Source organism: Ptychodera flava, chromosome 14, assembly GCF_041260155.1.
Source record: "Ptychodera flava strain L36383 chromosome 14, AS_Pfla_20210202, whole genome shotgun sequence".
Taxonomy (NCBI): Eukaryota; Metazoa; Hemichordata; class Enteropneusta; family Ptychoderidae; genus Ptychodera; species Ptychodera flava.
The window spans coordinates 36,318,410-36,337,500 of record NC_091941.1 but is presented as its reverse complement, the minus strand read 5'-3'; the positions used below and the strand labels follow the sequence as shown (position 1 = coordinate 36,337,500).

General features: G+C 37.0%; 2 protein-coding genes across 4 annotated transcripts in view; one reads left to right on the top strand and one right to left on the bottom strand.

The window, feature by feature from the left end:
* Positions 1–10,612, bottom strand: part of LOC139150321 (WD repeat-containing protein 27-like) — a 59,008-nt gene extending 48,396 nt beyond the window's left edge. The window contains exons 1-10 of one of the 3 annotated variants that reach the window (XM_070722620.1): positions 10,408–10,612; positions 7,618–7,815; positions 6,236–6,377; positions 5,808–5,932; positions 5,392–5,505; positions 4,062–4,113; positions 3,545–3,739; positions 2,287–2,488; positions 1,914–2,017; positions 1,425–1,519 (exon numbers count right to left, since the gene is read on the bottom strand). In XM_070722620.1, the coding sequence (XP_070578721.1) occupies positions 1,425–1,519; positions 1,914–2,017; positions 2,287–2,488; positions 3,545–3,739; positions 4,062–4,113; positions 5,392–5,505; positions 5,808–5,932; positions 6,236–6,377; positions 7,618–7,758 (1,170 nt within the window). In that variant the 5' untranslated portion in view covers positions 7,759–7,815; positions 10,408–10,612. The remainder of the gene's footprint in view (positions 1–1,424; positions 1,520–1,913; positions 2,018–2,286; positions 2,489–3,544; positions 3,740–4,061; positions 4,114–5,391; positions 5,506–5,807; positions 5,933–6,235; positions 6,378–7,617; positions 7,816–10,407) is intronic. The other 2 variants (XM_070722621.1, XM_070722622.1) reach the window with 2 other exon arrangements.
* Positions 10,613–10,678: 66 nt separating this feature from the next.
* On the top strand, positions 10,679–19,088 carry LOC139150322 (katanin p80 WD40 repeat-containing subunit B1-like). Its single transcript, XM_070722623.1, has 10 exons — positions 10,679–10,834; positions 11,088–11,227; positions 11,757–11,821; positions 12,053–12,119; positions 13,147–13,353; positions 13,833–13,999; positions 14,307–14,405; positions 14,656–14,772; positions 15,140–15,233; positions 15,949–19,088. The coding sequence occupies exons 2-10, from the start codon at positions 11,090–11,092 to the stop codon at positions 15,976–15,978; spliced, it is 984 nt and encodes a 327-aa protein (XP_070578724.1). The 5' UTR covers positions 10,679–10,834; positions 11,088–11,089; the 3' UTR covers positions 15,979–19,088.
* The last annotated feature ends 3 nt before the right edge of the window (positions 19,089–19,091 follow it).

Genomic DNA, 19,091 nt, shown 5'->3' with positions numbered 1-19,091 from the left:
TAAAGGTGGAGCCTCCCTTTAAAAGGGCGTGAAGCTATGGCAGCGTTCATTGTGTTAGTGGACACCAAACAGGCAACACACGGGCACACACTCCAGAAAATGCCACTTTTCAGTTTTTTCCGGCTGCAAAAACACAGACAAACTACCAAGCAGTCGGCGCAAAGCTGCTGCTGATCGAAGTCTGTGGTTATATGCGACTGGAAGATGATTTTTTAGGAAATTTGAGCGCTGGTGGTGGGGAATCAATGACTGCTGGTGATTTGAACCGACCGTCAATCAAACGCTTGTATAAACTCTGTTTGCAAGATTAGCAAAAGGTGCCAAAAGGTTGAGATCAGTTTATGTAATTAATGTTACAGAAATCAAACATCGTACTGGCTAAGTGTTTGACTGGGAGGATTTGAGTAAAAACAATGCAGTGGTCAGGGTTATTGATATCCTTGTTGCTAATGTGCACAAAACATAATTTCAAATTATATCCTGAGATGTACAGGAAACATCGATCGATAATTTGCTCTGAACACAGCAGAAGTTCAACTGATGGACTGATGAAACACTAAGACATTTTTTTCATACTGAAGATATGTCTGTTTTGCTGTGATATATCTTGAAAATTGAACTTTCAAGTATCTTATTCCTCTATAACATACTATAGAAATAACGGGCGACGCGCTGACCATTAACGTTTATTTGTGGGCAAGGGCGAGAGGAAAGCCAAAAATTAACGGGTGAGGCTTGCCGAACCCGTTAATTTGGCTTTCCTCGAGCCCACGCCCACAAATAAACGTTAATGGTCAGAGCGGAGTCTGTTATTTCCATATATTATCAGCGAACCCGAGAAAACCGTCAAAATTTCCGAAAATTCCCAGAGCGAACGACAACTGGGCCCAGAAACTGAGCAATATGCGACGAACTGTCACGCGCGCTGTAAAAATTGGCAAATCCGGAGATGTTCTCAGAAAAAAGTATCTCAACTTGACCTACAAGTGCTCCATTTTATTTTGTGATTGATTATGATTTACGTTTGAGCTGTAAAGTTATGATACTTTTAGTTGTTAATCTTATTATTTATATTCATGGGCATGTAAACAAACCATTACTGTGTATTTGTGGTCAGTCATGTGGTTCAGCTTGACCATCAAAATGCGACGGGCACGGCATGGTAATATAATGTGCTATACTGTGTCTGTTTATCTGTAATGTAACACATTGATAACTGTACTCTGAATTCTACAATCTCATTGACCATTGTTATTCTTCTGTAATTAGATGGTCATGTTATATTATTGCATGTGGCCACACAGTTTGTCTCACAAGGCACTTGTGTATTCTATAGACTGCCATAAGGATGACTAGAAGCTTCTACACAAAGTGTGACACGCAGACCTATAGCTCAGCACTGATGGTCAACTGTTTCTACTGACCTGTCTGATGTCTTCTGCTTGTGCAAATGCAAATGAACCTGACACTGATATGTTCTTCTCTGTCTCTTCTATAGAGCTTTCTGATGGCAATGGATCTGTAAGCAGGAAAGAGGATACAGAACACAAAAGATGAAAACCCTGGCTCTTTGTTGATTTATTTCATAACACTCAGAAATGTTTAAATATGCAGCAAGATCAAGGTCTGTACAGTCAATGATGATATCATAAACAAAATCACCCTCTAAAATATGCATGAACATAGTTTCAGTGTTACATGATAATTTTATGTTTCACTATTCTGTTGCAAATTTACACAGTTCCTGTTACACAGAAAACTGTACAGGTTTTAGGAAAACCAACACAATGTTAGATTTTTGTGAATTCAGTTGGAAGATAATATAATTGGAGAAATGATGTCCCCAAACATATCTTTGTAGTATTAGGTCGAAAGAAAGCAAGAAAACATGATTTGAAAGATTTTCCTCTAACCTTGAAAGTCTATGAATGAAGCCACATCAAAGCTATGTGCATTGACTTGTAACATAGCGTTGTTAGTGGCAACCAGCAGCATTGGTGCTTTCTCTAGTAGGTCCCTGTGTAAATAGAATAAAATGTATTTTTCAGGCCAGGTCATGCATTCATGTACGCTAACCCCCTAGTGATATCAAAGCGACAGTTCAAAGGTCATTAAGTCTTTACATATTTAAATGATCAAACATGAACGGATATCACAGCATCACAACAGATTAATTTTATTCTCTAAAATCAGAAGTTAAGAATGAATCATGTGACTTGTATGCCTTTATGAGATTTTTCTAGCTTGGTAAAGCACATATTACACCTGATGTAGTATGATACTTACTGGACAAGGCTGTCGTCTGTCTGCAGGAATGCCGGTACTTTAGGACTGCTGAGGTGACTTCTGGTACCGCTTGGTCTGAGGGCATAGTGTAAACCCAGAACTGCAGACCCCTCAGATGAATTGTCAAAATACACGGCGGCTGACTGGTCATCGGACGGCTGCTCAATTTGCCAAGATGGACGGCTGCTGATTGTAGTTGGACCTGAGAGGCATCAACAAACAACATTTGTTTTCAGTGTCATATGCAGGTGACGTCTCTTTAGAAATTTGTCTCTGTGGATACCAATCTTATCACAGCACCTTAGTGAAATGGACAGATCTTCAGACCAAAAGAGGCAAGTTGAAAGGGCCAATGTTTCATCCAGGATGGCATCAACAGGGGGCATTATCCCCTTTACCAGAAACTTTAGGGGGGATTTCACTAGTTCATGTGTTCTACTTGTATCTCTAAGGTGTGACTGACACCATTTCATACAGGGCTGGTCCCCCTTGACAAATTACTAGGGGATGCCAACATGTCAACAGAGGAGGAATCGCCCCCCCCCCACCACCCGTCTACATGAAACACGGTACTGAAGGACACCTCTCTACCACTGACTTTTGCCACTCCGAAGGGTGTCCTTGCCAGACAAGTTTGTAACCGTTAAGATATCAATTCCACCCAGCAAACTACTAATCACTTTACAAAGTTAGGAACAAACAAACAGAGATAAAAATTGAAAATTGTTGATTTCATAAGAGTGTAAAGAAAGCAAATGATTAACCTTGAAATAACTTGATATTATTCACCAATTAAAAGGATCGAAGCATTGAACTTAAATGATGCTTATTGCCTGATTTACTTCACACTGTATTTTTGGATTACATGTGCTAGCTGGTGGGTCTGTATTTGCATTACAGAATTTTGCATTGTGTACTTGAGGGGGCATTGAAAACTTAACGAAAGCGTGTGTCAGGTATGTTTTCAGAGGATGAAATAGGAAGTGCCTTTTTATTCAGCTTCCTGATACACATGTCTACAGAGCAAGATAAGGGTTGTAGGAACTGTTATAGGAGCCTTTATAGAAATACTTGTACCACCAACCACATGACAACATCACTTTTGAAACTCCAATATTCCAAAATATTGATGTAAAGCACCAGAGGGCGCAAGACACCAGAAACAGCTGAGTGCCATGCATCTATGTTCACGTCAAACACCAACGTCAATTATAAAAACCCAACAGCTTCAATTTAAAGTGTGCTGTGCTTATCCTACCTGGCTTACTTTCAATGTTTACAGTCTGTTCCTTGGCCTCTCGTTGTTTTCTCAAAATCTTGGCCACATCCAACTGATGAAGACATCTGAAACCATTGCCATCAGTTAGATCATAGACCCTGAGTTGCCCATCAGATGAACCCACAGCAAACTGTGGATTCAAAAGATCCATGGTCAAGCTGATGAATGGAGAGGCTGAAAACAAGAATATACAGTTGTATTAAGTTTTCACAGATATTAAAACACACACACACTTGTCTAATGTCAATGTAGTACTTACAGTTAGCCCAATGTCGATGTAGTACTTACAGCTAGCCCAATGTCAATGTAGTACTTACAGCTAGCCCAATGTCAATGAAGTACTTTCAGCTAGCCCAATGTCAGTGTAGTACTTAAAGCTAGCTCAATGTCAATGTAGTACTTACATCTAGCCCAATGTCAGTGTAGTACTTAACTTACAGCAAGCCCAGAGTCAATGTAGTACTCACAACTAGCCAAATGTCAATGTAGTACTTACCGGAAATGATAGTTGACTGGTAAACTAAACATGAGTTTGAAATGTCCCAGATCTGAAATATAAAATGAAACAGTGCTGTGATGGATGAAAAGCAACCAACCTGCTGTTCAACAGGGGATGTTATCTTTGTCTTTCTGCAACTGTGTCACAAATATAAAGTAAATAATAGAAGTAATCGAATATTGTAGACTAAATTTAAACAAAACACGATTTTTTTGATGTATGATAATGTAATAAATTTGTGCCTAAATTTATGGGTTGTCAGTGTGATACATTTTTTACTGAAATGCTTATAGTGGACTTAGTGTGAACACTAACAGACAATAATAAGCCAAGCGCCCTTCAAAAACACTTCACACTGTCCTCTACAGTTTGCTTAGGGACCGTCTCAAATTGTCGCAGAAGTTCAAAAAGCGAAATTCATTCGTTTGGGGGGGAGGGGGTTTGACCTCCATTCAATTAGTGAACTTCACTTTCGCACTTTTATTTTGTGACCACAAGTTTTCGTGTGTTTATTTTAAATTAAAGAAAAAAATGCACACTCGTGCCAACAACTTTGTAACTGTTTCCATCTCGTTCGTTCCCCAAACACAATTTACCGATGGTAACATTGTATCATAACCTTTCATTCATCAAATCATTCAAAGACAAAAAGTATCATTGTTTAAAATGTGCTATTTATAAGCGTCTGCTCTAACCACTAAATAGTCGTTTTAATATGATTGAACACGCCTGGGCCCCCATGTCGAAGTTTCTCGCCAGAGTGACTCTAGCTATATGTCGATATGTCTATCTGGTGAGGAAAAACCACCGTGTAAACAGACTAATATAACCGAAGCCCAAATTCGCTGTAAGGAATCAAAGCAAGTGTCTGCGACAACGCAATCAAACAGTCAATGCATACTGGAACGGCCAGAACTGGACAGGGTTTCCTATAACAAGTGAGGGATATCCGTATATGGGTAAATCGCCTGAACCGTATGACGATTACTCGGATATTACTGCATTTGCAAGTGCTGGCATTAGGGCATTGCAGACCAAGCCTCGGTTTGTAATGTGGCAAGGGGAATACGTCTTTAGTAGCAAATGCAACATTGTACTCTCAGGCAGACATGAACATTTCGCACTTTTGAAGTTTCGTTTAGGGGGGGGGGGGGGGGTTGATCTAAACGAAGAAATTTCGTTTCTTGAACTTCTGCGACAACCTGAGATGGTCCCTTACACTGATGAAATATAGAACTATAGTATAAAGTATCATATACGTCTACATCATAAAAAGGATAAACAAGTCTTGTGTTCCTCTGTAAACATATTTCATGGGACGACTCACCTTAAATGTCCTGTCATCAGACACGGAGACTACAGTGGACTGGTAATGTGGACAGAATTCAGCACAGTTCACTCTGGCTGTGTGACCTTCTAGTGTTGTGTCAAGTCGTTCTGTCTGTTAGTGTAAAGCATACAAATTTTCCTTTGTGATGTAGAGGCAATAGTCAATTTATGCAGTGTGATTTTTTACTGTACTGTTTAAAACTGTTAAGATAGTATACAGTCATTGGTAAACATGTCTTTTCTGAACAGTTTTTGTAAAAATGTACAATTACATCTTTTTCATTAGAAAGTGATGTGTTAGAGATGAAAGTGATGTTAGTGATACGACTACTGAAGTGTTCATTCTTCTGAGAAGGAAACCTGTTACCATTAATATATTGGGAATCTGACAAAATATTCCACCTCTGCACCTACCCCTGAGTCCAGGATGATTACTTCTTTGTCAATGCATGCTGCCACTAGATTGTCACTTGGACTGAAGCTGACATATTGCACATAACCTTGACCTTTTTTGATCACCTGACCACGTATCTGCTGACCTGTGATTAAAACAATGTTATGTACATACCAATTTATACACAGAACTTCAAAAGCCCTCATGGAAGTCACACACAAATTTGTAACAACTTAGGTCCATCAACTGAAGTGTTTTTCAAAAAAGGGATATGGCTGAGTGGAGATAGATTCTAACGTCTTCACTACTTGATTTGCTAAAAACTCTCTACTGCTACAATTCTATCCATTGTAGTTATATACCTATACGTTCGGTTGTGAAAGGAATCTAATAGAAGTTTATTTATTTACATAAAAACAGATACATTGAAATGGATAGAAAATATCACCTGTATCTATTGCACTTCTTCCTTTCTCTATATTCCACACAATAATGAAATCGTCTGCCGCACTGCACAGTAGTGTTGGATTATGTTTGTAGCCAAACCTCAAGCACGTGATCTTCTTCCTATGGCCTTCAAGTTGGAGAGGCTGGAACAAAGCATGGAAAATAGAAACCACAATTTTATCATTCTCTATACGTTTGTATTTATCATCACTCACTGTGCTCTTTATTCCTTGTACATTTTCTGACATCTAAGCATGACTAGGCAAAGAACAATTATGGCACATCTAGCAAACCTCAGTGGAAACAGTTTACTATCAATCTTTGTGCAAGTTTCAATGATATTTAGAGCCCTTCCTCACATAGTAAATGTTGTCAGTGTTTTTGCTAAGGGTGGGGAATATTGGTAAATGATTTGCAAACCCGAGTAACATTGCTGATGTCTCCCTATTTGATTCTATTGATATAACAAGGAGAACTCAGGTAAAATGACTGGGGAACCCTGGTAACATTTACCTATTTACCGCCCTTAGCAAAAACACTGGATGTAAACAATCAGAACATAAGATCATTTATTCACTCTGCAATTTATTAAGTAATATTAATCAATAACTAAAACTTCAAGGTTGAAATACTGCTTCTGTATGTTACACATATTTTGGCTTGATATCACACTTTACTTTGCGACAGAAATTTAAAATTTCAATTTAATGACAGATTTGAATTTTAGCTCACGGCTAGCGATCTGAACTTTTGCTACCTGGTTTAAACACTTGGTTGCCAACACAACAAATGAAATTCCACATCAACATGGAATGAAATTCCACGACAATAAACAGGTCAATCATGTACATGCATGCGTGATGCACAGTTAAGAGATACACTCTGACAACTGATGATACAGCTGTTGGGAGATTAAAATTATATGTATGCAATGAAACAAAAACAACAGATAATAATCCGGAGCTTCATCTGACCCAAAATACCCTGCTTTTTATCCAATCGCAGAAAATGTATCTGATAGCCAAAACCTAAGACTTTCTGTTTCAGAATCAAGTTAATCAAGGATTGAATATTCTATAGTGGAAAATTGTTACAGTGTACAAAAGTTAAATGTTGGCACTTTAAAACCTCCAAGGAAGGTTCCACTGAATTGAAAGACTGAAATTTTAGTGGCGAATGATCAATAGATCATACCACTAAATTATGTGGTCCTGCTATATTCAATATCCACAGTGATTTATTTTTTCAACTTCTGACTGCTCCAATAGACTGAACATGGCATAGATAAAAAAAGATGGTCCTCAAAATCTGATCACTGGCTTGGGTGTGTTACATGGTGTCTCTTGTAAATAAAGACAGCACGGTTGGTTTGACAATACTCACCGATGATGACAGACTTTGTAAACTCCACACCCCTACACTTGCTTTTGTGTAAGGCAACGCGGCATAACTACCATTGCAAGCAATTTGTATGTGAGATGGTAGAAATGGTGTTCTGATGCTGTACTCATGTATTGCCGTCATGGTAACATGAATGCATAATACAGAAAACTAGAACAACAATGTCAGTGCATCCCAGCCCTGAAATTAAACATACATTTATCAGCACATTAACAAACTTGTGTCTCTTGCAAATATGCATTAAAAGCTGAGTGATTTCAAGAATGTCTGCTGTTTGGAAACACGAAATGATCATGTCTGACATTGACTTTGAATAAGTGTTTTTCATCATTTGGAACATCAATGGACAAAGCAGAGACTTTCCCTCAAGTGAACATTTCCCACCAGCCTTTATAATAGAAAAAACTATCTGTCATTTCAAGAGGAATGAAAACAGCTCAGTTTTCTTGTGACTATATAATGTCAAATCATTTATATAATGTACTATCAAGTCTGAACCAAAGGATTTGGTCGCTTCAGCCATACCAAGGTACTTTGTTTGGATTTTGATTGGCCTCTTTATAAATACTGTAACTCACTGAGCTGCTATGAGTACAATGCAGCACCTACCCATGCAGGACCAAGAGGTCTCTTTACTGTCCTTGATGCCTGATGCTTTTTAATTAATACAAGTATAGTTTGTATTGGTATGGGCCTTACACAATGGAATTTCAAAAAATTCGGTGTTATTGTTACTATAACAATTGCTGTTCTTTATGTCAAATCATACTAATGATTACTACACTTACAGTGCATGCAGCAGCAACTGGAAAATGTCTTTGAAACTTTGCCAAGCTGTAAGTTGTTTCATCATTCATGCTCTGTTCACAATTAGCTTTCTTGCAATCGTTAGTGTTTGTTTTATGTACTGTGATGTTAATTGTTATTTTGAACTGCTGAGTTCCTGGACTGTGAATTGACTCATTTCTTAAAGAAAGATCCTCACATAATACAAAAGACAGTTTGAACGTTTTAACTGGTTTCACAAACATTGTGGTATATCGCAGAAAAATTTATTCTGTTCTCTGTAGTTGCTTTATCATCCTGGAGTTTAATTGAAGATGGTAAAAAATACATGATCAGCAAAATGCATAATTCTCCATAAATCATTTAGAATGATCCCCAACATGATTCAGTGACAGGGACTCTAATAACATCTCCTACCATTGCTGCAGTACAGTAGCTCAAGGTTTTGACTGGGGTAGCAGGTTGGACCCAACCATAGTTTTGATGTTCAACCTACAACCCTATGCAAAACCTTCAGCTACAATACTGCAGCAACTCTTTCCCGGGCAAAACTGTATGCATTTGCATGAGAAGTTTAGCTTGTAAAACAAGTTATTTACCCAACAAACAAGAAACTGATCCAAATAAATGTTTTCCCATCAATATTTTGTTGCCATGGTAATCAGACAAGATATTATTATTGTGGCGACCTTATGCACATGTCCAATCCCAACTTCTGAAAAACTTTTGAAAGGCTGCTCACAAAACTACGGTAAAGGATTGATCCAGAAAAGTGTCTCTTGTCATACACAGTCCTGTGAAGGTAAAAATTACTTCACGCTGAGAGGGACTGTGATTCGTAGACATAGCATTACCTTCATGGTAGTAATAAAGGGCTCTCAACAACGGAACTTTCAGGGGTAGGCACCCCTTTTTGGAGCAACCTTTTCATAAGTTATTAATAACTATACTAAATAATATATTTTCACAACAAAATGATTATGAATTATCATGTAAGCTGTGGACAGCAGTTGATAAGGAAGTTATAAGGAGCTCTCCCTACTACCTCCACTATGGTAGTAACTACTGGTCAGTATGGCAGGTTTCAATACGTGTAGATGGAAATCGCAAAAGTTTGTCAAGGTAACTTGTAACATTGGTGACATTTGTATGATTTGTAGTAGCCCTGCGTACGATGCTGTGTGTTCCGCTACAGCTAATAGCCCCGCTCACCACAGCCCTGCAAAGACCCGTACGTAGAGTTGGTGACTTCAAATCCATTTTTGGACTTGACGTAAAAAGCCAATTACTGCCGAAATTCAGCGTTCTTGGGCCCAAGTCGTATCCCTGCCTACCTCAGCTACTCGATCGCTTCCAAAAATGCCAGTCTTTTATTCTTTTTTCATAACGCAGTGTACGCTGTGCATTCCCTGTGTGCGTTCCTAACACACAGCGTACACTGCGTACGTACGCAGGGCTAGCGAGAGAGTTGCCGACATCGACGGTTATTTACGAAAAAAGAATAAAAGACTGGCATTTTTGGAAGCGATCGAGTAGCTGAGGTAGGCAGGGATACAACTTGGGCCCAAGAACGCTGAATTTCGGCAGTAATTTGGCTTTTTACGTCAAGTCCAAAAATGGATTGAAGTCACCAACTCTACGTACGGGTCTTTGCAGGGCTGTGGTGGGCGGGGCTATTAGCTGTAGCGGAACACACAGCATCGTACGCAGGGCTAGATTTGTAGCTCCTGCCTGGGCTCCACGTTCACTGGCATAGCAACGAAAGTTACTGAGGACGAGCGAGAGTCAAACTTTACAATGTCGAATCGATCGAAACAATTGACGAGATTATAATCGTGTGTCATATTGATATATACTTGGACATAGTCATTATGAAGCGTCAAAGCGATCAGGGATGGCGGGACATCATGTATGAAACACAGACAGAGGCTTTGAGGCTGTGTACACTCATGGAGGTGGTACAAAAGTGTGGAAAATCCAACTCACCGAGCTACGAGTATGCCATTGTTTTCTCTCGTTTGTGGACTATTTATGACTGATTGACTTGCCTGAACTTGACAAACGATAAAGGTTGAACAGGGTACATATAAACTTTGGTTGGACAGAAAAACAATGCAGAGTGCAGTAAGATTGTCTTTGCGTGTTACCCAGGCCGGGCGCCCCGCAGAAAACCGGAAATGGCGCTTGCAACAGATTTGTTACACAGTCATTGATTGGTCCGTCGTTATCACTCCAAGCCAATGGGGCGTTATGTTTTATTTTTTGAAAGGGATAGGTTGTAAACAAAAACACGGGCCAAGCTAAGAGGAAGCGGAACGGCTTCACCAGTACCACCGATCGATGAAGACGTATTCGGTACGGTAGAAGGACGCCTTGAGACGATTTAACATTTCACAACTGAAACCCTTACAAGGTAATATTTACGTTCAACAATTAGCGGTCGTGTTTAACAAATGTTTTGATGAAGTAGATGTCATTATTTCCTGAGCTGGGCCTACCTGTTTCGCCTCATATCATGACCGTCTACATACATACAGGACTGTGTCAAGCAATGTCAAATGTGAGAAATAGACGCCTTGCATTTGGAGAGACAGGGTGATATTCATTTTAGGCAATCGTCTTTGTATAGTAAAACATTATAATATCAGTTTATTATTACACTACAGATATGCCCCGACCAGACTCTAGGAGACGAGATAAACGAGGTATTTTAGACGCTGGAGCAGGATTTATGTTGTGGAATTCACGAAGGCAGAAGTGGGAATGGGTCGATAAAAGCCGACTTTTAAAAATCAAAAAAGAAAAGGTAAAAGTCGACAAAGATTCGAAATTATTTCTGTACGAGGCCAATTTTTCTTTGGGAACCGATATATTTTACCAGTTTCTTACAATTTGCATTTTGTCTCAGAATAGTTTCATAGTTTCAATATCATACATAGTTATTTTTGGAACCCTGAGTAATATAATGTGCTATTGTTTGCATTTATTGTGTAGGAGTAGAAAAAACTGCCGATCCTTTGTGTAACGGTAAATGTGGTCAGCTGTTGAGGAAAGATTTGTATAAAACCATAGACCCTCGAGAAGGGTGATAACATTGTGATAATGCATTAAACTTCTGTATATACAGAAAGTTTGTTTTAAATACCTACTCTGGGCACCTTGTGAACAAGTCAAGTTGCTCCAAACCTCCTACATTCGTTGCTGATTTGTCCTAAACATGGAATTAGCTAGCACACTGTGTGGTACCTCCATATCATTCGTTGAATGCTTTCTTATGTGCATACCGTAGATGTAAAATTGTTCTTCCTAATTGTTCTTATTTTTTTCTATTATAGGGCAAAAGACACCCAATCCAACCAAGTCCTTATGCAGAATATATCCCTCAGAGTCCAAAGAAAAGGTAAGAAGATACCCATGACATAACTTTAATAGCAAATAGACTTCGAAAAAGATATTTATTTTAATATACCTTTTTACCATTTAAACATTGAGTAATTACTGTTGTACACGTAGACAATACATCACCTGCAGGTTGCAACTGCAGATTTAACAATATATACTGCAACATGTATATGATTTTACAAATCAGTCAGCTCTGATCAATGTATTCATTTATCTTTCTTATTTTCAGACAAAATCCTTCTTTCAAAGTACCTGGCAAGAAAGCGTGTGTACAACCACTCAAAAGTTATAACAGGGTAATCTACCTCTATACACTTAAACTTACTGTTTTTTACTTCTCTTCTTGATTTTAGATGCACAACATCAACCACATTCAATAACTGTTAAGTAAGATCTCCAAGCAATTTCTAAATGAAAATATTCTCATCAAATTTCAATTTACGTGATGTTTACAACAAAACACTCTCTCATTAAAATGATCCGGTAAAATAATTATCAAAGCTTTAATACAGTTGCTAAGGGATAAGTGTTGCGTACCTGTTGTTTAACTACTGAAAAAAAAACTTAGAATTCATCTAGAAAAAATAATTACAATTTGGAATCATCAAATTAATAGGGAATTAACACTGCCAAAATAATTTACTAGTTGAATTTATTGAGGACAATAATGAAATTTCACAAGAGACAATGTTTGTTATGGGGAAACTGCTTCAATGCATGGGTGGGTACTTTGACGGTAAAATAGTTGAGGTTATTCTTATTATGCATAAAGGTATATGAATTTTCAAAACGTAAACTGCTCTTCCATAATTATTTCTTAATATGCCATTGATATTCAGTGAGCCTTTTTCATAAGATCTTTAAGGATTATGTATAATATTATACACAATTATTCACACATGTCATGTGATATGCAACTGTCTGGAAAATATCCCCCAGGCTGCGTTTAGATAAAAAAGATTGATTGCATTAAAGATTTCTAATTTGTCAAACAAATTTAGTGAGACAGGAATAGCCATAGTTAAAGAAAAGGAAAAAATAACATTTCTTTAAAGCACCGGTTGAAGCCATCAGATTCATGGAATTGCCCATGATTCAGATGTAGAGTTCATATGTGGTAATACAAGGATATGTTATTTAATCATAGTTGACATGTGCTAACACCGATCAATAAACCTTTTACTGACAGCATTCAGGGCCAAAAAAAACATTTATCAATAATGTGAGGTGAGCATTAGTGGTAAATTAAAAGCAGTAATTTGATTCCATAGGTCCTGCACCATCCATTGCATTTATTTCAGTCACTCTTCCGTTTCATCACAGAAATCCCCTCACAAACGACTCATGAAGCCAGCGCAGTGCAACGAAACAGAGCACGGTGACCAGTTCACACCAGAGTCCTACTCTGAACAAACCGATACGACTGACAGTGATGATAAAATGGAAGGAAGAATCATTGTGCACAAACCCAGTGATGTTCCTGTCACAGATATTGACCGTGGAGCAGGATCCAATAAGATGTTGGATGAGGTAGGGGCATTGATATGTACACTTTTACTGTAATTTACATAATGAATAAATACCATTAAGTACACTCAACTCTGAGTGGTGTTGATTATTATCAAAATTGGTTCTTTTCATAACAAAGTTGAAAAATCAGTTTACTCCTTTCATACCGTGTAGTAAACATCAGATATGGTGGGTTACTTGATTTTATTTGTGTATGATGGACTGATATATGTACTTAGTTTTACCATCTTTACCGATGAAAATACAAAAGGTACATAAAATAGTACTGTACCATCAGTGTTACATTGTCTACTTTATACACTGTCATTTGGATGTACTGTACTTGAAGTTCAAGTTCCTCATCTTGTCCGCAACAACTAACACAAATACTCCAGTTCCTTCAAAAGAATTTAGCATGTCCTTCTTAACATTGCAAAGATCATTTTACCATTACCCTTCTCACAATCTCACAAAGAGTGACTCATATTATCTGTTGACAGTTGATCAGTGGACATGACACAATGATGAAAATCATGTCAACAAGACGACTTGAACTCCGGGCAGCTGAGACCTTCTGGCACAGAAGTCCAAGTGCATTGGTGACCTACATCCTCAGGACCAATGATGACGCTATCACTGTCGACCTCTTGCCATTTCTTACTAAAAGGTAATGTGATGAATAATTTCAATTTTTCAAATATCTAAATCATCTAGGTTGATGAGCTTTAATTGAAAATACAGAAAGTGTTGTTTTTGCTCTCTCCCATTTGAAAAACTTTAAGACATTCTCCTTAACAAATGTATACTCACAACCAGAAAACCATGTGCATTTCTATTTTTCCCGCCTTAAAAAAAGAGGTTTTAACTACAATGTTTACACGCACAATTCTTCTGAACCGTGATATATCTTATTCACTTGATATGATATTGTAAATGCTGAAATTGCCTTTTTCCTGTTAATTTCCTTACCCCAGCATCACAGACAAAGCCTGGAATGGTTTGACATTGTCTATGGGGGCTTGTTTTGACCTTCTGCCAACACTCAGAAGACTGTTGAGTAGTCAGTTTGAAGAGTAAGTACTAATGTCTTGTCAGAGATTAACATATCACACACGGTGATGACTGCTTTGAACAGCCAAAGTTATCGATGTTTGTTGATTTAAATAGCATGAAATAAACAAGCTCACAATGCAAATAGGTGTTTACTCTTGTAAGATCATGATTTTGATGACACATTTCAGATTTAAGTTTAAAATTACATATTGTCACTGGTGCTTAATTTGAGTGTTCACTTCATTTTTTTTTTTCACGTTTTCTTGCCAGTTACATTGTTGCAGCATTAGACATGCTGAGGACAATTATCAAACACTGGTGGAAACAGTTCAAAACAATGAACCAGCCAATGGCACAAATGAATCCCTCAGATTTCCTTCGAAGTCAGTGAGTACCTGTTCAAATTATTTCAAAATAAGTCATGTCGTGCCTGCAACAATATGAATCAACAGGTGGTATGTGACTTGCCGTAGCTGTACTTCACCAATACTGTGAGAAATGTCAACTTGTACTATTTCATAACTTCACCAGTCTGGTCTGATGAGATCATGTCAATGATGACATCATTCTCAGTATTATCACCATGCAAAGTTATTTAAAAATATGTACTCAATTTTTCTCCTTAAATATGATATCAGTAAAAGGTGGCTACTACATCATGTCATTCCATAATGCATATTTCCATTTGTGCACAACTCAGGATTTCTGTCCAAACTGATATGATCAATGTTATGATTTTATTTATTTTTTATAGAAGTGTTAGTGGAATCTTCACAGTTATTGTCTCAATGACAGATGATATCAAGGAGCTTTCAAAGCGCCCAGGAAACCTTGGCAAAAAAGCTCATGTAAGTGATTAAATGATTTCAAAAATTGCATAATTCAAGAGATTAATATGTGCCAATCGCAGTATAATTTATCACTTATGAAGTTAGATAAAATCTTGCTGGAAACTATTTTGTTATAATATTGTGAGGGATTTATTGGCTTGAAAGAAAATTAAAATTATTTTTTTCATATTCATATTTTAGGGGAATGAATGTTTCTCCTTTGGATTCACTTCTATCATTAGCTGTCTGTTTAAGAGATTCACCGATACTTTACCACAACAATTTGCACAAATTGCACAAAGCAGGGAGCTGCAGATGTGAACAGTTGCAACGACCCTCACTGAACACATCTGCCACTTCTCTGAAAAGACCACTAAAATATGCAAGGGCCTCGAAAAGCTTAACTCAACCAGATTACACTGGAATCACTTACAATGTTGTTTTAACGGTACGCATGCAGATTTCACACTGACTGTCCTGAGTCATGAATACAGATTTTATGTGATCTGACTTTTGTTTTCCATTCTTGACCATCATGATTGTGACAGATCAGAGTGGGCATATAAACTTTGTCATATTGATAATGCCCATCCTCAAATTTGAAAATGGTTATGAACAGGTTGTACGAGAATGAAACATTTTTTATAAGCTTCACATTACCACTGATGATTTGAAATGTTCCCAGAGTTCATATATTTATTGATATCTTTATATGTTTTTTCATACTCTACAGGTGGTCTACACTCTACTGTCACAGCTTTGAGAAGACACAAAATACTGCTACATTTTACATTCTTTCTAAGTTGCTTCTTTTCTTCCGTCCACATATTGATTTGCTATTTCTATGACAAGCATGTCTTGTTTATCCAGAGTTTATTGACACAAAACACTATCTATTGGTAAAACTGAAGATATGTTGTAACAAAATATTTTTGTTATCTGTATATTACCTGAGATAGTCAGACCAGATGATGCCTCACTTACAGTGTCATCATGAGAGTTTACTATTCACATAGCTCATGTTGATGAAACACCATACATAGTGCAGACTTTTGAGGTGCCTGTTTGTAATGGTAAACATTTTTAACTTTTCCATGGTTCAGTGCTAACCAAATATTCACCTTTAAGTCACATTGAAAGGCTTACCTTTTACATTTAATTTCGAAAAACAATAATGTTTTACTCAATTGCAAAATGCTGCCAAATGATGTTCATATATTGTATCTGGAGATGTATTTCAGGATGTGCAATGTACATTACTTGCACACACTAACTGGCCTTTTTTCTCATCAGAAACAATTATTCCAAAAATACAGAGGCATACCTCTATTGTTCAGATAAATGTAAATGTACATTGTATGTCTGTTTGTCTAAAAATGTACTGGTGCTCGATTAGTGCTTGACCACTCTGTATGAATGACACACCTCACATCAAGTTCAGGCTTATTCACTTCTTTCATGTACTATTTATTTGCATAGGACCACAGCGGCAATGCAAGAGAGTGAAAACATAGGTTTATAGTGCCCATGACATCAAAGTTATACAGTGAATTTTGATTGAAAACAGAAAAGAAATTTAACTATTACTATACTGTATGGTGCTGTACCGTACCATACCATTGATCAATTCCATAGAAGTGCAATTTAAATATTTCAGAATTGATGTTCTTGGACTTCGTTTTAAATTACACTTCTCCCCCTGTGGACTGTCAAACACTTTGGACTTAAATAGTAAAAAAAGTCAGTTTTTCAAACAAACTTTGATTGATTACACTATGCACCGAGTGCAACATCGCATGGAACAAAACTGGAAAAAAGACGTCACTATTGATTTAAAAAGTACACAAGTTTCATAAGCTGGAACAATACTTTGGTACAGTAAAAACATAAACGATTATGTTTAAAAAGTTCAATTGAAATTCACAGTTACATGTACAGTACAAAATATTTAAATTTTTAGATAAACAGCACTGCCTTTTTGTTTGACATGGAATAAAAATCAAGTCTTCACATGCACTGCATTTGACTTATGTTCCTCAAGTTCACATACAAAGTTTTACAGAATAATATATATGTAACTCCATAGACAAATGGCAAGATTTTTCACATGGGATACAAACAGCAGTGTAATGAAATTGTAAATTTAATGTAATTATAAATGTATGCAGACAAGTACAAATATCGTAGTACATCACGACAAACAAAATAAAACACAAAAGTTTGAAAGTAAATGTATTTTGTCTTTATAAGACTCATGTTTCCATAAAAATTATGAACCTCCAATTTTCCAACAAAGTACAGCCAAGGTATGGTACTAAAAATACGGTCCCCTGTAATATTACTGGTAGTACTGTAAATTGTATCATTTCCATTTTAAGGATCTGTTTGATTGTAATGGCAAGAACTACTGTTGGGTACCTTTAAATATTGGACGTAAACAATGATATTGTAGTCGTACTTTGAAGTGATTGAATCTATTTAGTGACAAGAATTATAGCTCGACATTGAAGTAAGTAAATGTATTGTGTATTTTGTGACCGACTTTGGTGTAGTGTGGCAGATGTATTTGAATCCTCTGGCTACTAGAAGCTTAAGGTTAGATTGATGAGGAGCATGCCAAATTTTTTACTTGACTTTTGTTTCTTTAAACTTGAATTTGTAATGTTTTTGGAAATGTCATTTGTATGGTAGAAACTATTCAATCATAGTCCTAGGGTCTATGATTCAATGAACATCAACTCCATGAAAAGAGAATTGTATTCCGCCCTTTGATTGTACACAGCTACTGTTAATTTAGCATGCATAAAATGGCAAGTACCGGTATTGCTTGTTCTATAGTTCAAACTTTAATGGTCCACTTGCATACTGCCAACATCCTACAATGGCATGGGTGTCACCATGTATTCTCAGTGTTTTTGCTAAGGTTTGGGTACATAGGTAAATTGTTTGGGAACCCAGGTACCATTTCTGTAGTCCCTAATATTCTGAGGGAAAACCCTGGTGTGCATGACAAGGGAACCCCGGTAAAATTTACCAAGGTACTGCCCTTAACAAAACCACTGATTCTGTCAAACATAGACAAGCCATTGTAGTCTTGCTTTGTTGATATATGTCAGAGATAAAAAATTGACATAACTCAATGATGTCTGAAACCTGGCATGAAAGTACTTTATCTGTATTGGTCAAATTTGAAGAACAGTGTAAGCTTTGCTCTCAACAAAACACTTCAACTTTCATTGGCATCACTGAGCACTGGCCAGTTACAATAGTTGTGATGATAACAACTGAAAATTCCCAGTACAAAGATTATTGAATTTGGATGTCAAGTTGGAACAGTTCTTTAAGTTTATGTGTATGATGTAACATATAGAAATAATTGTAGATTTTTTGCCTGTATCTCAGACAGGTTTTTTAACTTGTGTGATAAACTAGGAAGTCATATTGGGTTCCAAGATCATTTTTTACTGGTGTTTCCCCTTGATATGTAATGTCCATGAAAGTGAACAGCAGAAGTGTTACTATAGTCCCAAAATCAATTACCTGTGTTCCCAAACCATGGTATATGAACATTGTATAAGGGGATCATAAATCAATCTGGGTAGGATTGTTGAAATGCAGTGAAATAATCAGGTCAAGATTGTATCATGTCACTGTATACAGATTGTATGATACGCCACACTTTTACATTCCCATATTGTACAAGATGTAAATTAGCCATTTCAAAAGTTTAATCTATATGCCAATTACCTGGCAAAGTTTTCCAAGTAATTCTTTTCTAAGTTTGATTGATTTCAGCATGCATAGTACTAGTGCAAGTGCATCATCTGATGTTTTATGACATCTTGGACACAAAAATAAAATCTGCAAAAACCAGCA